The sequence below is a fragment of the Eretmochelys imbricata genome, chromosome 5, assembly GCF_965152235.1.
Source record: "Eretmochelys imbricata isolate rEreImb1 chromosome 5, rEreImb1.hap1, whole genome shotgun sequence".
In the NCBI taxonomy this organism is placed as follows: Eukaryota; Metazoa; Chordata; order Testudines; family Cheloniidae; genus Eretmochelys; species Eretmochelys imbricata.
In genome coordinates, this window is record NC_135576.1 from 68,602,401 (window position 1) to 68,624,460 (window position 22,060).

General features: G+C 35.0%; 1 protein-coding gene across 11 annotated transcripts in view; it reads right to left on the bottom strand.

The window, feature by feature from the left end:
- Nucleotides 1-22,060, bottom strand: part of FBXL17 (F-box and leucine rich repeat protein 17) — a 490,032-nt gene that overhangs the window by 416,411 nt on the left and 51,561 nt on the right. The window contains exon 6 of one of the 11 annotated variants that reach the window (XM_077817287.1): nt 18,647-19,583. The exons of the other annotated variants lie outside the window; for them this stretch is intronic. Within the exon in view, the coding sequence (XP_077673413.1) occupies nt 19,528-19,583 (56 nt within the window). The 3' untranslated portion in view covers nt 18,647-19,527. Of the gene's footprint in view, nt 1-18,646; nt 19,584-22,060 lie in introns of those variants that run through there. 11 annotated transcript variants of the gene reach the window in all.

Below are 22,060 nucleotides of genomic sequence, written 5' to 3' on the forward strand. Positions count from 1 at the left end.
TGAGACCTGGATCTCTAAATAAGCTCTCCTCTCCAGAACGAGGTTTGAAGCATTGTATGTAGAAATTCCAGTCAGAAGCAAACACTAAATAGCATCGGTACACCACAGACCCTGTTCCACAACTCTAACCATTACTCCCTCTGCTCTTAACAGCCCTCCTGCAAAACCCATTTACCAATCACTACATCAAACATTCACAATTCCTAGTGATGAGGAAAGAAATAACGCAAAGAGCTCACAGTGCAGTGCGAGAGACAGAGAGCGCGAGCATTCAACTCAAGAGACAATGTGCTCTGCTCCCTTGATCCTGAGGCAGCTCCCAGTGTAATTTAAGCAACCTGACGTCTGTTCCAAGTCACAACATCTCCCAGTGCCCCAAAAGCTCTATAGTGCAGTTGGTAATCAGCCGGTCATTTGGAAACACAAGCCATGCACCTTTACGCCAACCATGTCTTTATGCCAGAACTAGTGTGAAAGGAGAAGATATTGCAGCCCTGAAGCACTGACAGATCTCTCTACACTGGGGTGATTTTCTCATGACAGAATGTGCCACTGGTGCAGTGTAAAGCTGCCACACAATATCCAAGGATCTGGACCAGCATTTCAATGTTTTCTTATGGTTCAGCTTTTTTCCTGTCTGTCATCATTCTCTGTCCACATATATAACTGTAGTCTGCAATATTTACATCCAGAGCTCAAGAACTCTAGACATGTAGGTAATCAGATATATGTAGGATAAAAGTGGAGAGAAAGGAATTTTCAGAATATAAATTAATGAATGGAGTTCTGAAAATATCACAATTATTAGGAACATTTGTCATTTAAGTACATACAATGTGATCAAGAAAATTTTTTTCCCAAAAGTTAGAAGACATCTCAATTTCTTATAGGCCCAAGGACCTGAGGTGTTGTATGAAACGTTAAATTGTTAAATTCTTATGCCCTCAATGAGGACTAATTACTCAATATTTTTAGAGTGGTTTGAAAACAGGGAGCTATATAAGAGCAAAGTCTTATTATTCAAAGTATCAGAGTAACAGCCGTGTTAGTCTGTATTCGCAAAAAGAAAAAGGAGTACTTGTGGCACCTTAGAGACTAACCAATTTATTTGAGCATGAGCTTTCGTGAGCTACAGCTCACTTCATCAGATACATCTATCTGATGAAGTGAGCTGTAGCTCACGAAAGCTCATGCTCAAATAAATTGGTTAGTCTCTAAGGTGCCACAAGTACTCCTTTTCTTTATTCAAAGTATATTGACCAAACCGATAAAGACAAGGTATTTATTTTTGCAAACGTCAGGTGCATTAAAGAAGTATTTCAGAGAGAGAGTACTGAAATGCAACTCCTGGAATCATTATCTTAAAAATTTTAATTTTGCTTTTCTTTAATTTAGTAAAACTTCTATGGAAGTCATGACAGACTGTATGAATTCTGGTCACTACATGTTTTATATAAAACTAATGGTATTTATAAAAAAAAAATGTACCTTCCAACTAAAGACCAAGTAGAAAATGCCAGCATAACTTTGATGCGTTGTATCTTTATATACTGGCAATTAAATCTTTTATATGTGTTCAATATATAAACTGCAAATTTAACAGAATTTTTATAAACCTACAGTATTTATTTTTTGACTTCAAGTAACTTTTTAACATACATATACATTACCATGAACTAGACAGATTTAATTAGACAAGCTGATGTGAAGTGTTTTCCTTACACACATACAACTTCCCAATATTAAAACTCTGACGTGTATTAAACACTTGCCTCTATCAGTATTCTTTCCTTTCCCTTTCACTTTCAGAATCTCTCCCTCTCCTCTTACCATCTTTCTTCTTCATCTATCCACAATGCACCTCCACAATGCATAGTATGTAGAAGCACAATCAACTTAAATATTTGAGAATAGTAGTCCACAGGTTCTGTTTCTCCGAGTGCAGCCTCAAGAAGCAGTGGGCCATCACACTAGTGATTTAGGGTATGATTATACTGCAAGTGAAAATGTGACTGTATCACCGGTATGCCTATCCATGCTAGTTCAAACTAGCTAGCATAGATGTGGTGGCACCGGCTAGCAACCAAACTACGTACCCTGGGTCCCTGGCAGGCTTGGTTGCTAGTCCAGGTTGAAGACTGTAGCATGACCTCTAGATTACTATTGTTACCCACGCTAGCTAGATTAAACCTAACACCGGTATGCCTACCAATGCTTTACTCACCTCTTTACTTCAAATGTAGATATATCCTTAGTTCTTCTTGATCCTCACCTTGTTTGAGTTGTTCTTTATTTCAGTCAGAGGTCACATTCACTCCCATCTGCAAATAGCTAGTGGGCAGATATGACCCAAAAACCCCTCAATGGCAACGGTCAAGTAGGTTAGAAGAATATCCTGATTCTGGTGTGTACATTCTGATTCATCAAAGAATGTCACGTGAGGTCTTAAATGAAACCTAGGGTCACATTAGTCATTGTTGTGAAATGTTGGACCGATATTAGGTAAGGATTATGGAGCTATACTGAAAATATGTTCTTAGATTCTGTATCACACCACAGGGGGAGAAACACGTTTCTTGTTAGACAAAACGGTTTATTCACTTGTCTCTCTGTTGGCATGTAAACTGTAAGCTATCACAATGGAGGCACATTTATGCATACCAAGTCAGAGAGAGATCAAGTCAACAAGGAAGAGCACACAATGGGGGAAGAGAACCTTATTTTGCAATACACTTCAAAGGTTTGCTGGCCTATATTTGGGGAACAAAAAAGACACCCCATCAAGAAGTAAAGAGGCAGTGTGTTTACTCTCATGAAAATAGGACCACAACCAGCTTTGGTTCAAGATGCTGCAAAAGGCTTTTGGTGAAAAACTTCACTTGACAGGAGGTCAACCTAACACTTAAGTTTAGTCTCTAGAAAGCATGTGAAGCTTTTGTTTTATATGTAACCCTTTGGTTTCCATTATCCTTATTCTTGCATCTTTGGTAATAAATATATCCTTCATTTCACTATAAATATATCTAAATGCCGTGATATTAAGCTGATTCATACAAGCTGGGATGTACACTGTTCCCTTGGAGACAGCAGACCTGGTATTTCTAGGAGCATTCAGTAGTAAGGGGCTGGATACTACAGGGGAATGCTTCAAAGGGCTTCAGGAACTCGGGTACACCTATTGTTAACCCATAAGCCTATGTAAAGGCTGGCATAGCCACCCAAGCACTCTCCTCTGGCCTAACAGGCTGGTGGTTTCAACAAGCCGATCCCCAGTTAAGCACAAGTAAGTCTCTCTCATGCTGAAGGCAGGAAGGTAAAAAGGTGATTCTCAATCCTGGGTACTTGGAGAACAGTCACAGCATAAAAGGCTGGATAAATGACATCTCAGTTGCCCTGTCTTCAAATTATTGCTAAATTTTGATGGGACAGAAGGGGCTCTCTAGCCTTATTTTTCTGATTCCCCAATGCAATTTAAGTATTCCTATGCTCTAAGATTCAAACCACATAAAACAATTTGAACTTTCATAGCACCTTCCCAACACAGGATTTCAAAGCACACTGAAAACATTATTCTTCCCACCCCCTATGAGGTAGACATTATTATCCCCATTTTACAGATTGAGAAATCAAGGCACAGAAGAGTTAAGTAATTTACTGAAGGTAACACAGGAAGTTCATTAATCTATCTCCTCACAGGGTGCCAAGTAGTATAGTGTCTGAGCACATCTCAAGTATTTAACAACAGAAATAACTAATTCTCTCTTCCCCTTCCCAGCCTGCAGGCCTTTAGGCTGTTGCTGTCGGGAAGAAAGAGGAATAAAAATGAAGTCCCATAATCAGGCAGAGCTAGGAATATAGCGCAGATTTCTTGACCTCTAATCCTGTGCTTTAGGCACAAGACCATCCTTCATATAATGAAAGATTAAAGTACTTCACTACACTGATTGCAACAATATTTTTTGTGATCTTGCAGTGATAGCAAACACAAATCTGAAAACTAGGAGAGAAAGGAAACTAGGTTTCATTCCAGTCAAGTCACTTTCAGACGTCCTAAAAGCACCAGAGTTATAGTACCACTACCATGATGCTGCATTAACACATGCAAAAAGCGAAAATGAGTTACACTTTCTAGTAACATATTACTTCTCTGCTGTGTCAAGAACTAAGTGTTTTTCACAAAATGTAGTATAAGCAGATCATTTCAAGGACATATTAAAAGAAATTGACGCATGTTTAAATTCTGTAAGTTGTAAATATATCACTATCGACAGAAGACAAAGTCATACATTATGTACACTATGACAAGGTTCTCTAATAATCAATTCAGAATGGCAGATAGATTAATTACTTTCTAGTTTTGTCAAACTACACTGAATAATGTGGCTCTTACGTGCAAAAGATCAAAACCTAGGCAGTCTAGTCAAACAATAAAGATCCAAAAATCCATTCGCACTAACTATTGGCATTTTATGAACCCCTACCTCAGTGAACCCTTTCTGACAGTTTAGGGTTTTATTTGTTTTCATCTTTTCTTATAATTTATGTTCTTTTATTTTCAGATTTTCTATTATTCATGTTCAGCAATAAAGAATTTCCAAAAAGAGTTGCCAGCATCATATTAGCTCCCCCTTCTTCTTGTGACATATCTAGAATACCAATCAAATACAGAGACAAAAAATTAAGGGCTCTTGGTCTTAAAAAAAATTATTATTAATAGCAAAAAGTATCTACTTTCAAATGATCATTTAGCAGATCTGCAAATCTAAGAGGAAACAGAAGGCCAATATACAATTATTACTTTAAACCATTGTGTTCAACTTATCGTAATAAAAACAAAAATACTTTTAAAATATTTTTCAAAAAGCAACATTCATAAACTAAGTAAAATAAATGTACCATCTTAAAAAATAAATCAAGAAACCACGCTTTAGCAAAAATGGCACTTACAAGAGCTACGCTACTGCCAAAATAAAATATTACAAACTATTAAAGCTCATAAGGTAGGGATAACAATAGCCTATCAGAACAGGTTACCTTAAAATGTAGTGGCTTTTAAAATATTCACAGTGATAGAAGCAGAGCACACTTCATTAAGAAAAAAAAAAGGACCTTGAAAACATATTACAATATTATTGCACAGGAAAGAGCAGCCACCTAAAAAAGATTTAAAAAACACTTCCAAAGTTATCTGTCATCCACATATAGTCTCCATTCAGACAAATATTGCAAGATGTTAAGTTATTGTATATCTGATATTCTTCACAGTGGTTAATATTTCTAGCAAAATAAAACCCTATTTATAGATACAATATTTTTAATCATAATTTAACATGAATAAAATACTCTCTTTTTATAAACATTGAAGTCTCCACAGTATCAAACCTAACATTTTAAGTTTATAATACAATTCAAGAATACTTCTACAATTTAGAAAGATAAAATGTAAAGTACTGAGTACGTTCAGGTTAGCCTGTGTGCCACAACCTAAACTTTCCACTAAACGCTACCAAGTAAAGTACTACTACTAGAACACTAAGATACTACTAGCAAACAAATTACTTTTACAGTGTGGTAACAGTACACAGAAGCTGTCAATAAGAAACCATTCCACAATTTCTGAGAGCCCTCATGTTATCTATGCAAACTAAAAATCCTACTATGCATTTTAGATTGATTACATTTGCTATCAATAAAGCAAAATTACAGCTTTGATAACAGCTAGATAATGGCTAGTCACGTTAAAATGTCAAGAACTAAATCCAAATTATGAGTCACATATTATGTTTTTCTACTATTGCATTAAGCAATCAGAATTTAGACATTTCCTAAAAAAGGACAAATTAGCTTTCTCGGCATAATAAATGGGTTGGCACTACGTATTAAACTGTTCAAATCTTATTGGTTAGCTACGTTCTACCTATAGTTGTATTTTAAAAATTCAAATAAATATTCATGTAGATGCCACTGGTTTTCTTAGTGAAGCCGTGTTACTGAAAATGTCTGATCTTAAGTGGAAAAATCTGTTTAATTTTAGAGTATATAGCATACAATTTCTTTGAGTTTAAAACTTAGCTGCATATGTGAATTTTTTAAATTTATTTTGTTTTCCAGTTATTAAAAATTATGCAGGCATAAATATATATCAGTGTCTGCATGTACGCTTGTGCATAAATATAATTTATTTACACATGTGCATTTTAGAAAGGGAAGATATGCCTTGAACTAGCTTTCAAAATCTCTTGCTTTGTTTACTACCGGAATTCTCAACATGCTTAGCCATCAAAATTAAACTTCTTTTTAAAAAATTATGTGGCTTAGGGGAATAAAACACAACATGTTCATAGTGCTTTTGGGTAAAATTAAATATATTGCAAGAATCATTAAGTAAAAACAAACCAACAAACCCATCCGTGGTACTAATAGGTACTACAGAAACAAAGAGATATATAACCATATCTTCACAAATTTCATGTTTGCAAGCACTTTTATTTATTCTTGGAACCTACACTGTGTGCCATACTTTTCTGTTTAGTCTCATTTTTTAAATTGTTCAGCCTTTTGGAACAATTAGATGAAAACAATTAATTAAAAAAAAATCACATTTTAATTTATAATATCCCATACAATTTAAAGATACTTTAAATTTAAGGCCTGTCTTAATATTATCACTTTAAATATGTATCAAGACCACTGCATATATCCAAATCTTTCAAGACTACAGATAGTATAAATGTGAGCATTTAATTTGCATAGTGTATTTTACTGAAATGCAGATTTTATATATAAGTTACAAATGGCAATGTTCTTTAATAAAGCAATGGAACCTAACCTATAATGAAGGCATACAAATATGAGCCAGGTGCCTACAGGTCTATTGTTTTTAAACACAACAGATGCTTAAGTCTGGTTTGTTTTATTGGAAGTGTTCACTACTCTTTTCCGTTGACAGTCTTGTGTAGTTTTCATTCACTAGCATATAAAACACAAAAGTAGAGTAAGCCTCGGTAAATTAATTTGATTATACTTTACCACGATGTTAAGAATATGGTATAATCAATTATGTACCCTATAAAATTATTCTGAACATTAAAAGAATATACATTAAATATACATTTTAAAAGCACATTGATCAAGCCTCTATATATAGAAGGCAAGATTCAAAATATTGGAGTAATTTGCAAACTGACACTTATTTCTATGAAAGGAAACCAATATGCTTGCCCAAAAAATACCAAAAAAAAACCCCATCCAGCAGCTGTGCTGTAATCTACAATTGTTAATCTCCTTTACATAAAGAGAGAGTGCAAAAATGCTCACACTGTTACTAATGATCTTCTCCATTACCAAGAGTGGATGTGCTTTTACTAATGTAACATAAAAAGAAAACAATTTAACCCAGGACTAAAATGTAGATAATACACAAAACCATTAGCTAAAGTGCTTTTACATGATCAATAATTTATTTATTCCAATTTTAAAAATAAAACACTGAAGCATTTTCGAGAAATATTGATACAAGCAGAGTATGAAAATGGACAAATAGTATGTAGAACCAGTTTCTTGCATGTTTAGCTTTTGTCAAATGCATATTTCCTAGTTAAATTTGAAATAAAAATGAACATTCACACTTCCTAAATAAAAGGTAAAACATAGAAGGCTATACCTATGATGTTAAAAAGCAGCTCAATGTGCTCAGCATTTCAGAGGATTGGGTCCTAAAACAATATCATTACTGCCTTCCTCTTAATCTGATGAGCCTAGTTATCCCTCCCAATTTCTCCCAGGTAAACCCTATTTTTATGAAAAAGAGTAATGGACAAGCAGAGGTGATGAAAAAAGGCAGGATTTAGTTTACATTTTTACATATATATTTTTTCCAATGCTGTGAACATTGTTAGTAATATTTTAAGCAAACATTCCTTCCTTAAGCTACTTACCTTCATTAATGCTCATTAGATTTATGAAATACTGTGATCCTTAATATGATAGAGTACAGAAAATGCCTCATTTGTTCAAATCCTCTACATTTTGTCCTATATGCTACCAAATAAATAGTGAAGAAGACTACAGAAAATATATTCAAATAACTACTGTGCGAGCTGAGGGAACTGGAAATATATAACTGGGCACAGAGGCCTATTAGATTTATTTACTTATTTAAAACAAAAGAGTAATTAGAACTGAAAGCACATATCCCAAAGATGGTCCGTGTCCAAAAACAGTCAGTAGAACCTCATTAATAACTAGGAAACCCATTAAATATTGCTCAACTTTGTAAAGTAGCAAGTAAATGAAAAAAATAAAAAATCAAGGCTAGAGCATCACAAAACATAGCTTAATTTATTTTGACAAATGTAACTTACTTTTAATTATTTAGAATAAAGTCATTATGTTCTCTCTCTATCTTTTTTTTTTTTTTTTTGAATAATGAAATCTTGGTAATCTGAGACCTCATTACAGCCCTATGATACGAAATCTTTGCTGAGACGTGAGAATTGTTGATGCTTTTTATTTGCAAGTCGGAAAAATGCTTTTGTAACAGCACAGAAGTTACTAGATTGCCTTGAATAGTAATTAGGTATTTGCAATGGCTTTTCCATAAGGCTGAAATAGACTGGCAGCCGTGTTACAGCCGATTTCTATTATTACACTCTAATATCCAGGTTATTTCATTTACTTTGGGGTAAGAGAGAGAACAAACACAATAGAATACAGGATGCAAAGGTGAGCTGCGCTTTACTAATGACTTTCTCCACACACATTTTCCACCATCCCCAATTTTTACAGAGGGTTTTAATTTGGTGGGTACTGCCCTATCCTTTGCAATATTTCCAAAATTTTGAATTCCCTTCAAGAGGAACTCCTTCCCAAATCCCATGTATGCTGTGACATAATGTCTCCATGTTACAATTCAGTGCTATCCCCACACAGGATAAAATCCTACAAAAATAGAAACTGGTTATTTTCACTTTGTGCATGTAGTTGAAAAGTAAGACTTTGGCTGTAATAGATAACTTTACACCATGGATCATGGTTGGCAAAGGAATGATAGGACCCCCAAGTACAGAATTAAAAATCCTACTACTTTAGAACAGAGCTTTTGAGGCAAAGATAGAAAACAAGATCCTGGCCCCAAGGAGCTTCCAATCTAAATTGCTTTCCACATTGTAACTAAGTTACTTAAGTAACAAAAATAGTTCACATTATTTTCAGCTTGAAAAGTCATTATTTTTCAAGTTATCGATTTCTTTAACTTGAACATTGAGCAACAGCCACTGAAAAAAGGAAGGACAAAAAACTAAGAAAAAAAATGCAAGACATTAATGTGTTGGTTACTATATTTGGAAAAAAGCCCTGAAATTTTAATTGTTCTTATAGAAAACAAAAATGCAGAACAAATTCGGTAATATGATTTTCTAACTGTTCCTTAGAAAATTACATATATGGCAGAAGTATCAAAATAAATATCCTAGTAATGTGAAAATTTAAATAGCTTGGTAGCTTTTTAATATTATACACAACCAGCAACAGCAGTCATCATTTTAATCAACTAATATTAAATTGCATCACCAATTTCTAGCAATTTACTTAAAGGGTACACTGCTACTACCATCATAAGAAGAAAACTTCCTTCTGAGAGCATATTCAGACTATGAAAAACAGACAGTAAATTGGAACAAAATGTTTGAGCCTTCAAGTGCAACTTTTATATTTCCTGATTTATCAAAGCTTTAAATTTGGCATTTCTATTTATATTAGCATATGAATTTAAAATATCTCACTGCTGCCAAGGTTTGTGAACCTTGTATTCAGCAGATGGTCAATTTAAGTATGGGACTGGATGAGATGGTTTCTTGTTTTGTTTTCTAAATAAGGTATTTAACAATCACCTTCTTGCAAACCTTTAGGATGTACAACAGATTCCTGTCACTTAAACATGTTTGACATTTATACATATCTGGGACTTTTGCAGATTTATTAGGTTTTTATGTCTACAAGTCCAATTATAAACTACCCACTGAATGTAGCAATACATTTTTTAAATACCAGTAACAAAAAACATATTTATACAGTCATACCTAAGACTTCCCAGAAATGACACTTTATTTACATTTTAAAATGCACGTGGTGCTGTATAATAGTTTAGACCTCAAAATGCTCAATTAATTATAAGGACTGCCATAAACAATTCAGGGATTCTGATGGCAGAGATGTTATTGCTTAAGAGCATTACAGCTGCTAAAAAAATACTAGATTTTAATTAGATTTCAGAGTAGCAGCCGTGTTAGTCTGTATTCGCAAAAAGAAAAGGAGTACTTGTGGCACCTTAGAGACTAACATTTATTTGAGCATAAGCTTTCGTGAGCTACAGCTCACTTCATCGGATGCATTCAGTGGAAAATACAGTGGGAAGATTTATATACACAGAGAACATGAAACAATGGGTGTTACCATACACACTGTAAGGAGAGTGATCACTTAAGGTGAGCTATTACCAGCCGGGGGGGGAGGGGGGAGACATTTTGTAGTGATAATCAAGGTGGGCCATTTCCAGCAGTTGACAAGAACATCTGAGGAACAGCGGGGGATGGTTTCAGAGTAACAGCCGTGTTAGTCTGTATTCGCAAAAAGAAAAGGAGTACTTGTGGCACCTTAGAGACTAACCAATTTATTTGAGCGTAAGCTTTCGTGAGCTACAGCTCACTTCATCGGATGCACACTGTGGAAACTGCAGAAGACATTATATACACATAGACCATGAAACAATACCTCCTCCCACCCCACTCTCCACAAAGTAAAACTATTTCTCCATGTTTATTTACCCCCCTCCACCTCCCACTGTTCCTCAGATGTTCTTGTCAACTGCTGGAAATGGCCCACCTTGATTATCACTACGAAAGGTCCCCTCCCCCGGCTCGTAATAGCTCACCTTAAGTGATCACTCTCCTTATAGTGTGTATGGTAACACCATTGTTTCATGTTCTCTATGTATATAAATCTCCCCACTGTATTTTCCGCTGAATGCATCCGATGAAGTGAGTTGTAGCTCACGAAAGCTTATGCTCAAATAAATTTGTTAGTCGCTAAGGTGCCACAAGTACTCCTTTTCTTTTTGCGAATACAGACTAACACGGCTGCTACTCTGAAACCTGTAAAGAGTTAGTAAGCAATCTAGTTAGATATGCGTTAGATTCTGTTTTAATTTTAATTTTTCAGGAGAGTATTAGATTTTACTGAATTAGACCAATACTGTTACTCTTGAAATAATTGCCAAGACTCCCATTGGACTCACTGGTCCCTTTTAAGTTCTGTAAAAGAGGTTCAGAATTATTTTACAGCAGTTCAAACAAAATTCAGTTGAGCTCTCATGTTCCTTTGGCTATTTTAAAAATAACATTCTACGTTATTTTTATTTTACAACACTAAAAAGTACTCTAGAGTGGAAGTAGTTTAAAATAGTTAGTTAAAAATAATAAATATATAATTTCAAGTGTGGAATTCTTTAGAATTCATTTTCTAACACCTAAGGCCCATATATTTTTGTAATTTTTTCCTTTACTAGAAATCTGTTCTGTTTATTGGTATTCACTATGCAAATGATAAGTTTCTCTAGACAATTAAATCAAAGGGCAGTTCTAACCAGTAATAGTAGGTAAATACAGAGATCAGATTATATAAACCAATTTCAAATATATTTCTAACCTGCTACACTCGAAAAATGGTTCTAAAAAAGACTCAAAACCCCCCGGCCTTACCTAAAAAGACCATTGAAATATCTTGCAAACTTTGCTGATAACATTCCATTTCACTATTACTGAGCACTAGATTACCTCATAGGTAAGATCATCAAATCTTCACTGTATCCTTAATTGCAAAGGGCATATTTTTACTCCTGTAATAAATTTTTGAAGTCCTGAAACTTGCTGGAGCTCATTATTTACCTCTGTTTTTTATTTCCTCATTTTTCCCCAATGTCCATCTCCCTTTTCTTTATATTCATACCTTTTGTTTTCTCTTTTCTTCTTCCTCTCTCTTACTATACCAGTCTGTTTTGTCATCTGTTCTCATTTGTCACTTTCTTTCAGTTGGCAGCATGTGAACCCTACAGTGGATGCCCCATTTAGTTAGGTCTGAGAATGTCAAGTAATTCTTGTTATAAAAGCCAGTTACCATCTGGGAAGGGATAGAGGGGGGCTTTAACCCACCAGAAAAGCCTGCCCAGTAAAACTCAGACTTCACAGCCAGAAATCATAACTTCTCATACACATAGACTGTGGTCTTGGAAAGCTTCCAAACTCTCCCTGCCCGCCTGCCCCCCTTGTTAGCTCAAAGCAGTCGAGAGAAAAAGATACCAATGTTAAGTAGGATTCTATAATTTAGTGCATCTCAAGGGTCTTTGGAATTCTAATGGATTTAAATTAAGTCTTCCTCCAAGAAAATATCCTCCGACCTCCAAAATACTACTTGAAATGTCGCGCTCGCTCTCTTCTCTCTCTCTTAAAAAAAAAAAAAAAAAAAAAAACCACATCACACCCACACCAAACCAAAAAAAAAAAAAAACCCCCACCTTTTAGAATTTCTACAATTATTTTTTACTCACTTGCTTCTAAGCCACTCTCTTGGAAGTTCAAGGTGCAGTTTGGTTTGGTCAATGTGCAGACTTCTCCCCCTCTTAATGTAAAGATTTTATAAATATGAGACTGTTTTATTTTATTATACCTCAGCAGTCAAAACAACTTTAAGACACAACTAGTTGTAAATTCCTTAATGCAACAGTGACAATTCAAGACTTACCTTTTATAAAGCTGATCATTAGAATTTTACAGGCTACAGTATATACATTTTTCTAAAATGCTCATCAAGGCACAGTTTGGATATTCATATCCAAGGTGCTTATACCATTTTCGGACACAATATTTTAATTGTTCATTATTTTAATGTTCCAGGCACAATACACTAGCCATGCTGAATATACCAGACATCCTAATATTCCGGTGGTACTAATGGCATGTTAATGACGGATAGCACAGCAGATGTGACAGAAAGGTTTCAGCATTTAAAACATACCTGAAGTATCTGCCATGTTAAATTGAAATAAAGTTACTTTTGCTATTTGAAATTCCCTGGTTTTCTGAAAAGTTGAGCTATTTAGTAGTCAGCTCTGTGCACTGTTAGCAAAACTAAACATTTTGGTAAAAATGCATTTTACAGCAACATAGGAGAATTAAGTGATTGAGGGCAGTTAAAGAAAAAAAAAAAACTGATTCATACACAGCTTTCTCCAAAACCCCTCAAAATCAAGACAGAGATAGAGATGTACACAAGTATAAAATGCTGGGGGTTTTCTCCAGGCACGCTTTATGGAGACTCACAAGATTAATATCCTTAAAAAAGCAGGAGAATTTGAGGGTGAACCAATACCCCCTTCAATACCTGGGGCTAGGGAAGTAATAGTTCAGACAAAATCATCCAATGGTATGACAAAATCAGTATTATTTAGTACCATACAGTATTCTACTAAATTATTTGAGTAACTGAATTTAAATATTAGTATAAATTTATGCTGCATCCAAACTGTCCATTTCAAATCCAGTAAACTTCTTTTACGAAGGAGTCCCAATGCACACAAAACGAGCATCTATTACTTTAAGTACTTGGTAGTTTAATTTACAAAATTAGTGCCAGTTTTCTTAGTGGGATACTATAAAGGTATTTAGTTTCCAATTTAACTTACATTTACTACTTTTTAAAATATTTTACTATGAATCAACTTTTTCTTATTTTAATTTCTTCTTGAAGCAGTAGTTTAAAGAGGAATGCACAAATTCTTGTAACCACAAAACAAAAAGAGCTAGGTGCATTACTTGTGATACCTGACAGCACATGTACACATTTGTTTGATAGACACCACACAAAGTTGGGATTGTTGGGTTGTTTTCTGAATTTTTGGGGTGGGGGGTGGGGGGGTTGTTAGGAGGTATGTTCAAAAAGAGAAGCATGTTAACTGAATCTACACATTAAATGATAAACATTTTAAGAGGAGTCAAACTGAATGCAAAGCTCTTGATGATAATCCTCTAAATCTTTAAGACAAACTGAATACTATGAAAACACTAATGGGGGCTCCTAGTTAAAGCTGCATCATTGCTTTGCATTTCACTGAGACCTTAAGCATTTAACCCCTCTGGAGCTTACACAGTGAGTTGCTTCAGTAAAAAAAAAAAAAAAAAAAAAAAAAAATGTATAATGGTCACTTCATCATTTTATCTGTATAGTTCTCCTCCTCCCAGTATACTCAGGGCACCATACAAGAGGATGAAAACAATTGTAACAGGTCACCCTCCTAAAAAACTTTAAAAAATTTAAAGCACTGTCCTACCAAAGTATTGATATATTCTCTTTCAAAAAGCTGATATTAATAAACAGCCACAGATGGAAAAGTTAATTTGTGTGCTTGTGTTTATAAGTAACTGACCATATGGGAAACCTGAACTGGAAGAGTAGCCTGAGGTTAATTCCCAGGTTAATTAAACAATGTAATATTTATTAGTAATTAATAAAAATAGCGCTAAGTAATTTTAAAAAATTAATCACGAGTAATTGCTCTGTTAATAGAATGCCATTTATTTAAATATTTTGGATGTTTTCTACATCTTCATATATATTGATTTCAATTGCAACACAGAATACAAAGTGTACACTGCTCACTTTATATTTATTTATTACAAGTATTTGCACAGTAAAAAACAAAAGAAATAGCATTTTTCAATTCACCCAATACAAGTACTGTAGTGAAATCTCTGTCATGAAAGTGCAAATTACAAATGTAGATTTTTTTTGCTACAAAACTGCACTCAAAAATAAAACAAAGTCCACTCAGTCCAACCTTTTGTTCAGCCAAATCACTAAGACAAACAAGTCTGTTTACATTTGCAGGAGAAACTGCTGCCCGCTTCTTGTTTACAAAATCAACTGAAAGTGAGAACAGGCGTTCTCATGGCAGTGTTGTAGCCAGCATCGGAAGATATTTACATGCCAGATGCGCTAAAGAGTCATATGTCCCTTCATGCTTCAGCCACCATTCCAGAGGACATTTCCATGCTGATGACGCTCATTAAAAAAATTATGCGTTAATTAAATGTGACTAAACTACTTGGGGGAGAATTGTATATCCCCTGCTCTGTTTTACCCACATTCTGCCATATATTTCATGTTATAGCAGTCTTGGATGATGACCCAGCACACACTGTTCCTTTTAAGAACACTTTCATTGCAGATCTGACAAAACGCAAAGAATGTACCAGTGTGAGATTTCTACAGCACTTGACCCAAGTTTTAAAAATCTGAAGTGTCTTCCAAAATCTGAGAGGGACGAGGTATGTAGCATGCTTTCAGTAGTCTTAAAAGAGCAGCACTCCAATGCAGAAACTACAGAACCCAAACCACCAAAAAAGAAAATCAAACCTTCTGCTGGTGGCACCCGACTCAGATGATGAAAATGAACGTGCGTTGGTCTGCACTGCTTTGGACTGTTATCAAGCAGAACCTATCATCGGCATGGACCCACATCCTCTGGAATGGTGGTTGAAGCATGAAGGGACATATGAATCTTTAATGCATCTGACACAAATATCTTGCGATGCCTTGCGATGAAAACGCCTGTTCTTACTTTCAGGTGACATTGTAAACAAGAAGCGGGCAGCATTTTCTCCTGCAAATATAAACAAACTTGTTTGTCTTAGCAATTGGCTGAACAAGAAGTAGGACTGAGTGGACTTGTAGGCGCTAAAGTTTTACATTGTTTTGTTTTTGAGTGCAGTTATGTAACAACAACAAAATCCACATTTGTAAATTGTACTTTCACGATGAAGAGATTACACTACAGTACTTGTATTAGGTGAATTCAAAAACACTATTTCTTTTGTTTCTCATTTTTACAGTGCAAATATTTGTAATAAAAAATAATATACACATTATATTGTGTTGTAATTGAAATCAATATATATGAAAATGTAGAAAAACATCCAAAATATTTAATACATTTCAATTGATACTCTATTGTTTAACAGTGCAATTAAAACTGTGATTAATCTTTTCAGTCGCAATTAATTTTTTTGAGTTAAGCTCGTGAACTAACTGCAACTAATTGACAGCCCTAAATAAATAAAAATTAAGAGACCACCTGAAGGCCAAATTACTCTTTTAATAGGAATCTCAGACCTACTACAGAAACAAAATTTACAGTTGTAGAAAGAAAGAGAGAGAAAGATTTCCTCTGCATGTTGTCAAGTGTGACTGTTTTAATGATGTTTACAGTCAATTCTGTGATCTTTCAAATTTGAACTTTGGAATGTTAAGAACTGCACAAGCATTTCAGCATTGCTTAGAAAAGATGGTAACAATTAGAGTTTCCATTATTTTAATTAAAATTGGTAGGTTTATCTCTAACTTAACCTAACTTAAATATTTTATTTTTAAAAATAAAAGAAATATTGAGGAGGCCCAATACTGACTAAAATTTATGGGAAATCCATATTGTCAAATTTCCAGTTTAACTACAAAAACATATAGAAACACGTGGAAACAGATCTATCATCTTTAAAAAAAAACAGACCATAATTAGCAGTAATATAGAATATTTCATTTAAAATACAGCTTCTTTAAGATTATATCAAACAGTTCTTCTTTCAAATGCTTTTCTTTTTTAAAGTACCTGTCTCTTTTTAAATTTTCAATATTTTTGCACGTGTGTTTGTATACCCGATATACTTTTGCAAAGAGGAAAACAAAAATATAGTTGTGATGTGATGTGCAATACTTAGAGGTATGAGAATATGAGACTTATTTAATTTCAGTACGTATCTGTGAACATGTTACAGTTAACACCACGCTTTATGAGCGGACTGAATTTCTTTTCCATAGAATTTTTGTACAATATTTCCTATTACAAATATTAAGACATCCATCCATCAGAAATATGAAAATATTGTAAGAAATATTGAACTAGAGATCAAAAAGGATGCAAAGAAATGAGGCAGAAATTATCCTAATTGTGGGATCCAATGAAGTTCACTGAAACTACAGTAGCTTATACAATCATGTATTCAATGGAATGCATGGAGAGCCTAAAATTAAACTCTAGGCAACTATAAAATTCATTTTCTATTTATAATATTTGTATATTTAGCCCTTACATAATATATTTCTATTTGCTGAACAGACTACATGTTTAGTTGTTAGGTTTAGAACCCCAGTAAGTGCTATCAATACATTTGAACTGGCAATAAGCGATTTATACAAATCCTTTGGGTGCTTTCTATAGACATGCTTCATTTGAAAGTATTCAATATTTTACACTTTATTTTATTAATGATACAAGCAAAAGTACTTTTTGTGGGTAAATTTTCTTACTTTTTAAAAAAAGTATTATTTTCTACCAAAATGTAGAAATCAAGATTGAAAGGCAAGAGAGAGACATTACTGTGTGAGTATACTAACAGCAGAGACATTTTCCAAATCCTGCAATTTTCAAAGTAACTCCACAAAATAGAAGAGTTTTCTCCCAACAGTAGCACATATTAATCATAATTTTAAACAAGTTATTCTAGAAAGATTGAGTGTTTTAAACCACGAGTTGATTCTTTTCTGAAAAGTGTATCTTAAATACTAATACACCAGATTGTTTTTTCACTAAGCACAATTTGTGCTACTTCAAATTTAATTAGCAAGACTAAGGCACCTAAAATACAATACCCCAAGACTGAACATTTTATTTCATACACAGGACATGCAGTTGTATAGCCAAATGTCAGTGTCACATAACAAAGCACCTTTAATTGACCCGAAAGAAAAGGGAAACCAAAATCTTCCATTCTCCAGTTCAGTTTCCATCTTCACTCATTCACTGTACATCAAAGAGAATCAACTCAACCTGACACAGAAGGACTGTTCCCCTCAATGATCAGGCAGGTGTCAAGGCCAGAAAAAAAAGCCTGTTTTCCACAGCCCTTCACCTTGTTTGATCACTGGTTACTTTTGATCTGACACTGCCCTCACTCTAGTAATGACTTCCCCTTCATAGAACTTACCTCACATCTGTCAGATAGAATAAAGGGTATCAAACTGAGACCTGACAAGGCCTATGGGCCATGAGATGTGCTGCCAACAGAACATTCCCTAGCTCCCACAATTTCCAATTCAGTTTCTTTTGTTCTGGTGGGTACTGGGGTTAGGGTACCAATGACAGCAGAAAGGATTATACGCCAACTGTGAAGCCAAGCCTTCATGAATTTACATCTTTTCATCTCAGCTTCGTCGTCTCCTTAAATGCTGTGAACTTCATGGTGGTTACTATGAAATACACATTCAACAAATGTAATAGAAAGTTTGTTTAAATCCTCTTTCCTCAGAAAACAAAAGCTACTGAATGTCCTGTAGTTAAACTAAGGACTTTTTTAAAAAAAGGTTTCCAACTGATATTGTATGAGGTCACTGCAGGCCAGCTGGCAAGCGGCAATGAAAGGGCGGGGAGGGAAAAGGGTTGGAGAAAGGTTTTTTTTTTTTAATTTTTGTTTTTTACATACATAAAAACAGCAATAAAAGCATGCAGCTTTTAGCAGTTACATAGAAATTTCATATAAGAGGACTATGATCAACTTATAACCTATAAAAGAACAGATACATGGGATAATTACAAATTTTGATTTTTTAATTCAGAGTTTAGTAAGGCTATGTATTTTAGCAATAATTTCATTTTCAGGAAGTCTTACAGCACAGAATAAGACTACTACATATTATATATGATCTTTTCAAAGATCACTGAAACACACAGTATTTGGACACTATATCAAAGCAAAGAAGAAAAATGAAAACACTATATGCAGCATGTTTAAAATCATTCTCAGACTCTTACTGTAATTATATAATAGTATCTTGGACACTCAACTGTAAATATTCAGATATTACATTTGAAAATGGTGGTATTCTTCAGTCTGGAAGAACAGATTAAAAGGTCTTATTCAGAGTACAAGCATAGCCCAGTAGATTTCATACAGTTCCCATTTTATCATCGTGTGAAGAATGTGTCAATTTACAAATTTCAGTAGCTATAATCCATGAAATAAAGGTGGCCTGATTTCAAAGGAATCTATTGATACTCAACACTTTTGAAAGGTAATGGGAGCTGAGTATGCTCAATGCCTTTGAAACTCTGGCCATATTTTACTCAGGAGACTAAAAATAAATGTATAGACCATATTTTCAAAAGTGCTCAACATGCAAAACTTTTCTAAGAGCTCAGCTCCTGGTCTGGCACTTAAATGACGGGGGCAGATTTTCAGAAGGGTGCAGCAACCAGCAGCTCCTAACAGATATTTGAATGGGAGCCAAACTCAACTGAAAAGCCAACAACTTATTTAAAGGAGCTGCTGGTTGCTGCTAATCTGGCTCCAGAATCTAACTTTTGGCACATTTGAAGATCTGGGCCAGAACTCCTCAAGACACACAGACTGCCACATGGCCAGATCATCAACTAGGTAAGCAGGGGTCACAGTCCACTGCTTGATCTGCAACCCACAGCATTCCTGGAGAGAGAGGAAGGAAAATACGGAAAAGAGGCATCAATTCAGATTCTCATCCCAGCCATCAAGACACTCTAATACAGTGCACAATCACCACTTTAACATGGTGAATTTTGAACCAGGCCCTTGCAAGATCCATACCAGAAAAGTAGTAAGGGGCAAGGGACAAACTGCCAGGCCACAACAGATTGCTTGTGTCAGTTTTGTGCAGAGGAGACAATTTGGAAAGTAGCAGCACAGTGATCACATATATATTTGTAAGGAAAGCACAGATCTTCACTGATCTAAATATAAGAAACCAGTACAGATTCATAACTGTGTGAAATGACCAGAAAGGGTTAAACATCCTGCAGAACAAATTACTCAAATTTAACCCGTAAAAACATATGGGGAGATAATGTTTGTGTTTTTGTGTATTTACATACACATTGGAGGAGGTCAACGATATAATCCAACAGTCACTGTCTATGCTGTATTCTGTTATTCAGAGATCAAAATAACTTCTTAACATTTAAATGAACTGTAAACATAGGATATCGCTCTATTCATCTCTCTTTGAAATGTATAGTAAATCTGCAAATGGTGGAACAACAGGCAACTGCCCTATGTTAATTAATGTAGCTAAGTACTGGTGATGGACCTACTTCAAAGTCACCCTGATTGCCTACTGTAAGCTAACAGACTCCGATCTGTCAAAGAAGGCCTTGAAATTTAATAAAAGATCCTTGGGTCCTGATCCTGTCATCTCAGATCTGCTTAAGCTTCATCAGGGGAAGTTTGAGTCACAAGATTGAGATTGAGTTCCAGTTAAACTGGAACACCCTGAATATGATATTGGACATTAGACTATAATCTATGGACTAAATTCAAAAAGAACTTTTGGCAAGTACAAAGCTCACCATCTCTGCTATGAATCTGAACCTCAAGAATTGAACTCATGTCTGTATGTATATTGATCTTTTCACCATACTCTCTCTCTCCTCTTTTTAATAAAATTTTAGTTTAGTTAATAAGAATTGGCTGTAAGTGGGTATTTGACTAAGATCTGGAATACTCATTAACATGGGAGGTAATGTGTCTGATCCTTTGGGATTGGTAAAACCTTTTTTGTATGATAATAAGATTTTCATTAATCCTCATTGTCATAAAGGGAAGGGTAACAACCTTCCTGTATACAGTACTGTAAAATCCCTCCTGGCCAGAGGCACAAAATCCTTTTACCTGTAAAGGGTTAAGAAGCTCAGGTAACCTGGCTGGCACCTGACCAAAAGGACCAATAAGCGCACAAGATACTTTCATATTGGGGGATGAGGGGGAGAGGTGGTTTTGGTCTGTCTGTTCTGTGTGCTTGCACACATCAAGGAAGCAAGCAATCCAACGCCATTAGAATTAGTAAGTACTAGCAAGGGAATGCATTAGCTTATTTTTGTTTTGGCTTGTGGTTTTCTCTGTATAAGGTGTATTCCTGATTTTCTTTTTGTAACTTTAAAGTTTGGCCAACAGGGAAATCCTCTGTGTTTTTGAATCTGATTGCCCTGTAAGATTATCTTCCATTCTAATTTTACAGAGGTGCTTCTTTTACCTTTTTTCTTTATTATGAAGTTTCTTTTAGAATCTGATTGGGTTTTGTTTTTGTTTTTTTAGTGTCCTAAAAAAGCCCAAGGTTGGTCAATGCTCATCTTATTTATTCTCAAGCCTCCCCGGGAAAGGGAGCGTGGAGGCTTGGGGGAATTTTAGGGAGTAGAAACTGGTCCTTTCCCTGAGTTTGTCTAAATCACTTGGTGGTGGCAGCATTACCTAATCCAAGGTACAAGGAAGAATTTGTGCCTTGGGAAGTTTTTAACTTAAGCTAGTAGAAATAAGTTTAGGGGGTCTCTCATGTGGGTCCCCACATCTGTACCCTAGAGTTCAGAGTGGGGAGGGAACCCTGACACTCATCATATCTGACTTGGGTGCCTATGTGGAGGCCTGAGGCTGGGTTATTTTAAGGGAACTGTGGTGTTGACTTCTGAGTAACCAGTGAGGTAGTAAAGCAGCTGTTTTGTGCTGGCTTGGTAAACCTAAATATTGGAATATCCACCATCTTTGGGGATTATCTGCACCATTCTTTCCAGTTCACCCTAACTGAGTGGCCTCAGCTGGCTCCCCTGGGACTCAGGTCATAAACTAGTTTAATCCAGTTGTATTATTTGTTAATCCATGATCTACGTAAATATGAAATCTGGAGGCTGATTTCCCATTTTCAGCAAAATTAAGCCAACCTTTTTCTGAAATAAGTATATTTTAAATATGTGCAGTACTATTCATTTTTTATATACAGTGTTAGCTTATTGGCAAAAAACTGTTCATAGCAAAACAAAAAGCAAAAAAAAAAAGAAAAGACCACAGGGTGCCAATACATGAAAATCCTTGAAATGGAATCAAAATAGATCAACAAAGCTGCATAACACAAAACTGATCAGTGTACAAAATATTGAGAA